Source organism: Liolophura sinensis, chromosome 5 (assembly GCF_032854445.1).
Source record: "Liolophura sinensis isolate JHLJ2023 chromosome 5, CUHK_Ljap_v2, whole genome shotgun sequence".
NCBI lineage: Eukaryota > Metazoa > Mollusca > Polyplacophora > Chitonida > Chitonidae > Liolophura > Liolophura sinensis.
Genome location: NC_088299.1, coordinates 18,258,527 through 18,270,093, shown reverse-complemented (window position 1 = coordinate 18,270,093; position 11,567 = coordinate 18,258,527). Strand labels below are relative to the sequence as shown.

Here is an 11,567-nt window from a genome sequence, read left to right as displayed (position 1 = left end):
TGACTTTTTTTTCGCAGCGCCCCCTAGGTTAATCACATGAACTGCTGTCAGACGTCAAACGCAGCGGTTGCATTTGGTAGTTGCTTAATCGCTCAGATAGCCGATGATTGAGGCAGTGTTTTCGTGAAAATTAAGCATGGCATCTAAGCTGCCTATGGAGGTAAGTTACCGAAGTATTTCTTGGCGTGTGTTCTGTGTCAAGACATAAAATGTCAGTCTAATCTCTGGATCGATTCAGTGCTTGAATTTGCCATATTTGAAGAGATCTAAATACATGTAGAGCTTATGGTTATGCGAACTGTAGTGTAGGCCACAATACCTTAAGTATTCGTATCAGAATAGTCATATAGGGTTGGAATTGGCTTCATATGACACCGAATCAACATGCATGCAGCATGACCATTAATTCAGCATGACCATTAATTCAGCGGGGAATTAACGGAAGCAGTTCGTGTTAAAAGCCACGTGCCAGTGGTTTTTTTGTAGATGACACAGAACTTCGCCGTTTAAGTGAAATATTTTTGAGTGAGTAACAATCAGTCAATAAATCAAAAGGAAATTTCATAGGTAGAAGGAGTATGCTTTGTATAGTGCAGTAGGTGAGTGTTGATTTTGTTCTCTTTCATCGCTAAACGGGAAGAAAAGTCCTCTTGTAATGTATGATTTGTCTGCACTATAATATGGGCATCTTAAAATTTTCCTGAAAAGTTATTTGGATTAAAGGAACAGTGTAGAAAATTGAAGAACTGAGTGTTTATGAACTTAATATGTTTCTGAAGGAAAGGTGTGTCATTTGTGCCTCAAACACAGCAAGACAGGTGATCAGTAAATTAAGGTCAACAGAAGTTGCCTGACATTTTTGAAGATCCTCATGTGAAAGTAGGACTTTTTTTCACCTTGGCGACAGAAGAATGTGTGCTCAAAACTTCCCATCGTGGAGCTCATAAAACTCCTTTTCACCTGTAATGAAAGGTCCAAGGCTGTTGTCTTTTATTCTTTCCCTTAATACATCACTATTATCAGTGTAGGGTGGCCTCCGTGGCTCAGCTGATTAGCATGCTAGCGCAGCATAATGATCCAAGAGCCTCTCACCAATGCGGTTGCGTTGTGAAATATTCTCAAGTACGGTGTCAAACACTAATCAAATAGATAAATAAGTATTATCAGTGTACATGTGTGCACACAACGCACACATGAAGTACACAAGCACTGCAGTGTGTCCAAAGAAAATGATGTATTCTTCTGTGATTTGGACTTTTGTGTAGTTCGTCCTTGAGTCTTCCATTAATTGTATACATATCCAGCTTTTTTTAGCTGTTCAGTATTGATTTTTTTTTTTTTTTTTGATTGGTGTTTTACGCCGTACTCAAGAATATTTCACTTATACGACGGCGGCCAGCATTATGGTGGGTGGAAACCGGGCAGAGCCCGAAGGAAACCCACGACCATCCGCAGGTTGCTGGCAGACCTTCTCACGTACGGCCGGAGAGGAAGCCAGCATGAGCTGGACTTGAACTCACAGCGACCGCATTGGTGAGAGACTCCTGGGTCATTACGCTGCGCTAGCGCTTTAACCGACTGAGCCACGGAGGCCCCTGTTCAGTATTGATGATATATTAAGTTACTAAAGATGACTGATGTCCTCCTGCAGTTACCAGTATACTGACTGTTTATTATACTATAGAGTATTTATATCTGTTAACATTAATTGTCACAGTTATATATACCAATATTAATTACAACAATATGCTAAACTAACTATATTAGATTTGTTAATTATGTATATAGTTGTGAAATAAACAAGTGAAGTATTATGTGGTAAGAGAATTATTGTTAATCTCAGTGATTACACTTTCAGGATATATCCCAGATTCTCAATACAGGGCAGTTTTCACCATTAGTATCTGTGGTATGTACAGGAAGTGTAATCCCTATAACTATCTAGATTACTACCACCCTGTACTTAAGACCGCTATTTAAGTGACATTTGGATCTACCAATCTATTATCTGTGGTGTACCAACTCCAGTCAGGGGTCAGCATGAGAATTATTTATTGGGTTATGTATGTATGCATGCTTGGGTTTTACATGGTACTTAACAACTTTTCAGTCTTATGACAACAAGGAGTCATTATAGGTGTCTTCTTATGGCAGGACAAGTCCATGCTGCCAAAATGCTGCCGCCACTGAAATATCATGGCGAAGACACCAGGCATGACACTCCTCCCAATCACATTATTCTGACATGTGGCCCTCAAGTGAGCGTCAAGAGAGTCAGCAAGAAGTACAGTACCATTTTTAAAGTCTTTGGTATGAACCAACCCAGGTTTGATCGTGGGTCTCCCAAAATCGGGTTTGATGCTCTAACCATTAGGCCACCGAAGTGATGAGAATGAGTTACTGAATGCATTATGAGAATGAGGTACAGTTGGGAAGCTTTAACTGTTGTTGTGTTATTGCAGGTTATCTCGTACATAATGAGGTTCCTCAGTGTGTCTGATCGAAAAGAAGCCTGCCTGGTGAACAAACTTTGGTATGAAGCATCTCTGGCTCCGGTTCTGCAACGGGACATGGTCATCACGTTTTTCACCTCATCCACTGAGGAAAGAGGTTTATCTGGTCTTTCTCGACGGAAAAGTCCCAATCTTGTTCTCAGTCAGATTGATGCGTCAATGAATCCGTCATCAATTATCTTGAAGTCCTGCGAACACCTGTGTGAAAACCTGACCAGTTTGTCATTGAAAGGCGTGGATATTACAGAAAGCAGTTTTGTGTCATTTGCTTCTCACTGCTTCAGCCTGGTCAGTTTAGATTTGAGCTCTTGCAATTGTTTGTTCATGAGTGGCAAGATCTTAGAAAGGGAATCAGATATTGTGGCTCTGAAGAAAGCTCTGAAAAATGTGAAGGAGTTAAATTTGGCCTCCATTCGTTTCCTCTCTGATGCCACATTTAACAGGATTACCTCTGTGTGCCCTAAAGTTCAAAAACTATCTCTGGCTTCTGCTATAATCACCTTTAATTCAAACGCATACTATCCTCAAGGCACAGAGATCCTAGCTAGCAAAAGCGTCTTCTCATTCAGGAATATTTTGCAGTTTCTCAGGGATAACAGCTCGCAGATCACTTCCTTGAATTTTAGCCGAACAGCTCTTATAAATCATTCCCTCATTGAAATTTTCAAAGTGGAAGGCTTGCAGCTGGAGGAGATGATTTTGGTCGGCTGCAAGGACATCAGTACGAAAGGCGTCATGGCTATGTGTGACCTGCAGAAAAGCGTCCAGTCACTGGACCTAAGCTGCTGTGCTGACATTACAGATGCTGCAGTATGCGCCATACAGGAGAACCTAAGTCAGCTGGTGAGACTGAAGTTAACAAAGTGCAGACAAATCACGGACACGTCTGTAAGCCGACTGCACCTGCTACCGTCGCTGACCAACTTGGATCTGTCTGAGTGTTATCAGCTGTTACCTAAAGCCTTCAATCCTGGGCTCTGCACCTCTAGTCGTGCCCAGTTGACCCACCTCAACCTGAACTGCTGCACCTCAATGGACAATGATGTTGTCCTGGGTCTGTGCAAGAGTCTGCCAGCACTGCAGCATCTGGATCTCGGATCCTGCTTTGCCATTACAGATATCAGTGTCCAGGCCATCGCCAAAAACCTGAAGTACTTGAGGTACCTGAGGCTGGCTTGGTGTAAAGAGGTAACAGATTTAGGCCTGCTGGGTGTCATCAGGGATGACAACACTGTCAACCACTCTCAGCATGGGGAAAACGGCAAGTGTCGCTGTACACGGAAACACAACATCAACACGATGTTCCGCGCTCAGTACATCGGCCAGGTCGGCCAGAAGCTCACTGTGGAGGAGCTGGAAAGCCTGAAGAAGAACAACAAGAATATCTACAGCCTGAACAACATCTCAGGTTTGACAACCTTAGACTTGTCCTCCTGCTCCAAGCTGACTGATATCAGCATCATCAACGCCATACGGTTCAAAGAGCTGAAGTCTCTCCACCTCAGCATGATCCACAGCCTGACAGACGAGAGCCTCAAATCCATCGCCAAGAACAACCCCAGTCTGGAAGAGCTCGCTTTGGCCCAGTGTTACAATGTCACAGACAAAGGTGTGGAAGCAGTGACCGAGAACATGACCCGGTTGACGTCTCTGAATGTGTCGAGCTGTGACAAACTGACTGACCACTCCCTGGAGCTGCTCAGAGTGAACTGTGACCGACTGAAGACTCTGGACGTATCCTTGTGTGGTGGGATGTCATTGGAAGGAGTGGAGAGATTGGAGGCTCACGCTAAACACCTCAAGTCTGTACAGAAACGGCTTGTGGGAGGAGCCTTGTAACTGTGGGAGGAGCTTTTGACCATGGAGGGAGCTATGTTACTGTAGATGGGGTTGGGGAGATGGAGTTTTATGACCACAGAAGGAGCCTTGTGAGTGTGGGAGAAGTTTAATAACCATGGAAGAATCCATGTAACTGTGTGAGGAGCTTTGTAATCATGGGAGGAGCTTTGTAACTGTGGGAGGAGCTTTTGACCATGGAGGGAGCTATGTTACTGTAGGTGGGGTTAGGGGGATGGAGTTTTATGACCACAGAAGGAGCCATGTGAGTGTGGGAGAAGTTTAATAACCATGGAAGAATCCATGTAACTGTGCGAGGAGCTTTGTAATCATGGGAGGAGCTATATAACTGGGAGGAACTTTGTAATCGTGGGAGGAGCTTTGTAATCATGGGAGGAGCTTTGTAACCATGGGAGGAGCCGTGTAACTGAACTAAGATGCAGTCTGTTAACAAATTTGGGGCATTTTTATTTATTCAGTAGGTCATGTAGATAGCTTACCTATATGTGTGTGGAGGAATGAGAAAAAAATCAGATACTGAGGTGATATGAATTATAAACTGTGTTACAAGTCATTTACAGCTTCAAGTAATTGGTATATATATATATATATATATATATATATATATGTATATGTATGTTTACACATGTAACATATATACATACTTTACACATGTGCATAAGCTAATGTGATTAAGAAGTACATTTGTATTACATTAAAAAAATAAATTGTTACACACACCTATGTCCAAGAGAAGTCAGTCCGAGGTATTTTCTCGCATATAAAGGTATACATGTATATGTATATGAACAGGATCATGACAGTCAGTAGTTTGTTTGACTGTGCTGGGTCATTTTGATTTATACGGCTGTATTTATTTGTTTTCTTTTCCTCCGTGTGCTAAATATTCATGTATTTAGGAAGTCTGAATATTGATGTTATTTGTTTAGTGATGGAAGTACTGGTTGAGTGTTGGTGTGGAAGATAACTACAGTATATATGTGCATATGATGTATATATTTAACAGGGCACTGTTTATTTTCATTCTGTAGCTGGAGACAGATGTGTCCAGGTAGCCTGTGGGATTTGTGTACATATATCTGTAGTATTGTCTTAATATGTGCGATAATCATATAATTGTACAAAGCAAACAGCATTATGCAGAGAACTGTCCCATGAATTACTGCAGTTCCTCAACATTTTCACAGATTTGCAAGGTGTTTATTCTGAAAGCATTATTCAATGTAGACAAATTATGCTTTTTGTGAACCCCTGAAATTTGCCAACCCAACCAAAATCAAATTGAAAATGTGCATAAATTGCACTGAAAGTTTTTGAGGAATTGGGGTAAGAGTATTTTACTGTAGAGTGAATCAGTTACTTGATTAGATTGGGTTGCACCATGACACTGTATTGGTGAAGATGCTAGCACTTTGAAATGCCAAAGCAACTTCAGCAAAAAGAAAATCGCTTTGATAACCATTTTACTGGTAGGTGAATGTCCATACTTACTGTTGTATATCCAGACTGATGGTCTGAGTTTTGTTGTTTTATTTACCACATGATTGTAGATATTGTGTACATAACACTATTATTATTTTTACTGAATTGATTCCAGTGAATGATCTGATGCAAGTCTGTGATATCACAATGTCAAAGAGACAAACATTTATATTAAGAAGGCCTGTTTTCTCATTTTTGTTTGTCACGTAAATTTGGAATGAAAATCTTTTAGGTGGGGGAAAAAAAGGATGGGGGAGGGTCTTCTTTGGAAAATTTGAGTCTTGTTGGTGTACAGGTGATATGAGCAGCATCAAATGTTCTCCTTTGTGATGTTTTATTTTCACAACCTTGGTGTGCAGTGCATGTTTTACTTCCACAACCATAATACATTCAAGATGCATTTTGGTGGTGAAATTAAACCATGCCATAAAATGTACCAAAGGATTTTTATAGTATGAAGGCAGTTTAAGCTCTGTTATATCTGGGTGTTCAAACATTCCCTTTATGTTAAAACAATTTTACATTGGACACTGCTATGTATAATTTGATTGTAAATCAGGGAAGTTTATCTGAACATTGCTAGATCCTCTCTGGCCGTAGGTGGCAAGGTCTGGCAGCAACATGCTGATGGTCGAGGGTTTCCAGGCTCTGCCCGGTTTCCTCCCACCATAATGCTGGCTGCCGTCGTATTTATAAGTGAAATATTCTTGAGTACGGCATAAATCTCAAATCAAATAAATAAATAAATAAACGTTGCTAGGCATATTTTATTTTATTTTTTTTTGGCCTGACAAAAATTACAACAGGACAGTTGTACTGTGTACGGATGGAGGAGTCTGTGAACATTTATCAGTTACAATCCATATAGTGTCTGTAGCAAAATATGTGTACTGAGTCAGCCAAATCAGGGAGTATTAAATTCATTGTGATTTTTGTTAAGAAAGTTATTTTTGTCACGTTTTGCATTTCAGTTTTCTCCACAGAATATTTTTTAGCCTCACGACAATATCTTAGTGAAGTGATGACTTATGGAATGAATGGTTTGAAGTGACCCTAGTGGTACTGACATTCCGGTCCTGACTGGCAGGGTTTGAGGTGACCTGAGAGTCGGGCATCTCCCTCATGACCTCATGTTTGCTTTCTGGTCTATGTCAGAGTCACGAGTACGTTACTGTGTCGTCCCGTGATATTGGGGAACAAGTTGTGTATATAAATACTTACCCGACACGCATATATCCTACAGATCGCAATGACATACTTTGTTAAGACGGACTGAGTCAATTTTTGACCTAGTATTTTTTTTTTTCGGCTGAGGCCATTCTTGCAAAATAAAGGAAATAAATGAAGAAAGAATGGGAAGCTCTAAATTGAGATGCTCACGAGTATTATTCCGTTTCACCGTGGATGTTTATATGTTAACCGGCTCTGTGGTCGAGAGCGTTGGTGTCGCTGTAGCTTTATAGCTAATTCGGAGGTTTGTGTTGGAATTAGTAAAGAACGAAGACCATGAATTTTCTATACTACTCTGTCATACGTGGCCATACACCACGGAGAGACGTGGTATTCTGTACCGAATTGATACGGTAATTGTGATGTATAAGAGGCTATGGAATACATTAAATGGCTTCTATGAAAACCTGATCGCTCGCCAAGTAAACCCGCAGTGGTTTGTCCAGGGCTTCCAGATAAACAGGGGCCTCTGTGGCTCAGTTGGTTAGCGCGCTAGCGTAGCGTAATGACCCAGAAGCCTCTCACCAATGGGGTCGCTGTGAGTTCAAATGCAGCTCATGCTGGCTTCTTCTCCGGTCGTACGTGGGAAGGTCTGACAGCAACCTGCGGTTGGCCGTGGGTTCCCTCCAGATTTCCTCCCCCCACAATGCTGACCGCCGTCGTATAAGTGAAGTATTTTTGAGTACGGCGTGAAACACAAGGTCAAAAATCCAGATCAACAGCAAACGACTGGTGGAAACTCATCATCGGTGTATATCTGTTAGCGTGTACATGCAGACACACCGTTGTGGATGCTATATATACCTGTACCATTTAATAAAAGACTTGCAGCATGAAAAGTAAAATCAGAGTAGCGACGACAGTGATAGCTGGCAAATGGTCAATCCGTGACGTGACCGGTGAAATACGGCTGCTTGTCAGTTTACCTCGGTTTAATTTTAAATGTTCATGTAAATGCTTAAATATTATGAAATTACACTCCGCCCCGAGCATCACGGCTTAAGCCAAATTTGGTCAGAAATGCAGTTATGATAATAGCAATTTATTAGACGCCACTGGTCAAGAGTAACACAAAAAGCTGCGCTGTCAGTAGGACTACCACACGGTTATAGTGGAAGCAGCTTTGTTTTGTGGATGACACTCGCGAAGAAGAAATCATACTCTTGCCTTGTTTTATGTACATGCGTCTTTTGATTTATTTATTTGGTGTTTTATTCCGTGCTCAAGAATATTTCACTTACACGACGGCGGTCAGTATTATGCTAGGAATCTTTTTGCTTTGATTTTTTTTCTTCCGATGGATTAACACCGAACTCTGGAAGCAGGTCGATGTGTACGTTGTACTCTCTCCTTTTCAGGACAGATTATAATTGGCTGGCTTGCACACTGTACCTGTTGGACCGTTTGTACGTAGCGCCCCATCTTCCTGTTACAGGCCTTCGATACTAGAATTTCGTTGGTTCATCTACCACGATACCGCTAATATGACTCAGAGGCCTTATCTTTATATTACCGTAAGTGTCCTACATCGAGGAACCTGCTGTGCGGAGTGATCGTCAGTCTCGGGTAAGACCACTATAGAGCATTATTATGCCGCATTCACTTCGAGTTCACTTATTGCTGGATTGGCAGCTATTTAGTCCCTGAAGAGATTTGTCACTTACACTAAAGGTGCGATGGTTTGCCACCGGGGGATGTGTCTGGTTTCTACAACCCATAAACCTGATCACCGTTATACAAGGGAAATATGTTCAGCACGTTGTAAAATGTCAGAAAAATAAAAAGGCAATATTGTGCAGAACACATTACTTGGTGCAAAGTGTAGAGATAGGCCTACATGTAGGCCTACCTCTGACGGAGTTCACAAGCTAGACAGATTTCACTAGACTAATAAGTCAGACTTTGAGGTATGATTTTAACGCTCAGGTTTAGACTAGAAGTTAACAATGTGAACATAAACCTAAAGGCTATGTTCAGACTTAAAGGTTACGTTCAGGGTTAGCTATCACAATGTCTGAGCTTATACATGAAAACAAAGGATAAGCGTTATAAAGAAGTTTTAAATTTGATCGCAAATCAAGAGCTCAGTACCAGATTTGACTTATGCTTAATGTGGTTTAAACGGCCTGTGATTGAAATCGAGAACACACAACAAGTGTTTAGACAAATTTATCACAGTTTGAATGCTTATTTCTGTGCGGATTTCTCAGAAATAACTTTGGATTCTTTTTGTGAACCAAGCATTCAAAAATTTACTGGAAACCCGACTGACCCATACTCCATCATCTGGCGTTTGTTCGATAGGAAAAGCTATGAAACATGCATGGACATGGAGTCTTCTAGTTTTGCTGACTGGTTCCAGGATTTGTCCTGTTTAAAGCTAATAGTTTTGGGGAAAAGCCTGTAAGATATAACGGCAGCTGTACGTTTAGATCATGTAGGTATTTTTTTTTTTTTCTTTTTTTTTTTCTTTGATCGATTTTGTCTCTATATCCTTGTCGAGTCACCTTTATTGACTTCATTCTAACTGGGTTAGTGGGTTTGTGCCCCTTACAGGGGTCACATTGCGGGGTTGATGTGACTCGAGTAGACTTTAGTACGTGACTAAGAGTCCTTGGTAAATGCTCAGACGATAGCTGAGTTTATATCACCTAAGTGTAAATCTGGCCTCTTTTTGTCGATTTTTCATTCCAGCGGATGTGTACAAAAATGAAATAAAAGTTTACATACAGTTTACAAAAAGTTTCTAATTGTTGTACATTTATTTCCTTGTCTGAATATTCCTGTGGAAAAAAACGGACACCACGACATGTGTTTCAACTTACATTGTTAAATAGACAATCCGCTTGTTTGATTCTCAGGTATATGTGGAAATGACTACCAAATAGTGAAATTTTATTTATTGGTATTTCTGTAAATTAAGTAAGAATATAATTAGATATTGTTCATCGAGGTGAAACTAAAAAATCAAGATTTATTATCTCTGTATTGAAGCCATGGATAACGGTACTGTTTATCTTGTACATGTATATGTGAAACAGTAAAATGTCGGATTCGACGTACAAGTTCCCTATCGTAATAAGAGTACCACCTGTCCTTGGTCATCGTCTTACTGTATTTTTATACTGTGCCAAGAGTGGTCATATTGAGATTAAAGTTAACGATACCAGGGGGATGAGTTTGTATTTATGCTGGGGTATTCAAAAAGTGTTAAATGTCATCTTGGATTAAGATGAAGCCTATCTTAATCCCAAATGCCATCAAACATATCTTGGTGCTTAATCCATGAACTTGCCTGTTATTGTGTGATAACTGGAACAATAGTGTACGAAGTCATAATTTGACCTTGTTCAAAATTTAAACAAGGGTGTCTTAACGCATTAGTATTGCTCATGTTAACGCTGGTATTCAATATTTGACTCCTCCATCCCTTGCTGCGCTATCGTGAATCAACCCATTCCTAGCTATGCTATCGTAGGTTAACCTACCCCTGGCTGTGTTATCGTGGGTTAACCCATCCCGGGCTGTTCTGTCCTGGGTTAACCCATCCCTGGCTGTGGTATTGTGGATTAACCTATACCTGGATGTGGTATCGTGGGTTAACCCACCCCTGGCAGTGCTAATGTTGGGTAAACCAACCCTGACTGTGGTGTGGGTTAACCCATCCCTGGCTGTGGTATCATAGGTTAACCTATCCCTGGCTGTGCTATCGTGGGTTAACCTATTCCTGGCTGTGGTAGTGTGGGTTAACCCATTCCTGGTTGTGCTATCGTGGCTTAACCCATCCCTGGCTGTGCTGTCGTGGCTTAATCCATCCCTAGCTGTATTATCGTGGGTTAACCCATCTCTGGCTGTGCTGTCGTGGGTTAACCCATCAGTGGCTGTGCTGTCATGGCTTAACCCATTTCTGGCTGTGCTACCGTGGGTTAACCCATCCCTGGCTGTGCTATCGTGGGTTAATACACAGGTATTGATAATACGAGTAATGGAGGCTGTAAGGCTGTAACACCGTCCTCACAACTTTCTTATCTGTTTTCTAAACAGTAAAGAATAGACACGGGATGTAGAGCATTTAATATATTTTTTTAATTATTTATATATATTTTAAATTAAATATCATTTAACAAGAAATCAGAATATATTTCTGAGTGTGGAAAAAGTGGACCTCGTTTACAAACTGACTCGGCCCTGTCATTGCAGCAATGTGGCATTGTTCCATAACATTCCATGCTTTTAAAAAAAATACGTTTTTATGACAAAGCTTCGTGTCAGATATAAAGAGAAGACTGACTTTGGTTAGTGTGCTCGTCTTCCCTCCCAGCAATTGACAGAATTATTCAATCTACAGAGATCCGCAAATCACATCGCTTAACAAAACTGCTCGGTATTTCAGGTGTTCTATAAACTTCAAACGTCCCGACAAAGTTTTAGACTGGTTATAAAAGAATTGTTTATGCACGTCAAGAATAACAGACGCTCGGTATG

At 40.9% G+C, this 11,567-nt stretch overlaps 1 protein-coding gene across 1 annotated transcript; it reads left to right on the top strand.

Annotated features, from left to right (window-relative positions):
• Positions 1 to 33: 33 nt before the first annotated feature.
• On the top strand, positions 34 to 4,522 carry LOC135465727 (F-box/LRR-repeat protein 20-like). Its single transcript, XM_064743046.1, has 2 exons — positions 34 to 160; positions 2,463 to 4,522. Exons 1-2 carry the CDS (start codon positions 137 to 139, stop codon positions 4,350 to 4,352), a joined length of 1,914 nt encoding a protein of 637 aa, XP_064599116.1. The 5' UTR covers positions 34 to 136; the 3' UTR covers positions 4,353 to 4,522.
• Positions 4,523 to 11,567: the final 7,045 nt, after the last annotated feature.

Bases quoted from the DNA above. Each gene is read 5' to 3' on its own strand.
- LOC135465727 (XM_064743046.1), top strand. From the start codon at position 137: ATGGCATCTAAGCTGCCTATGGAG. The intron at 161-2,462 runs GTAAGTTACCGA...GTGTTATTGCAG, and splicing joins CATCTAAGCTGCCTATGGAG to GTTATCTCGTACATAATGAG.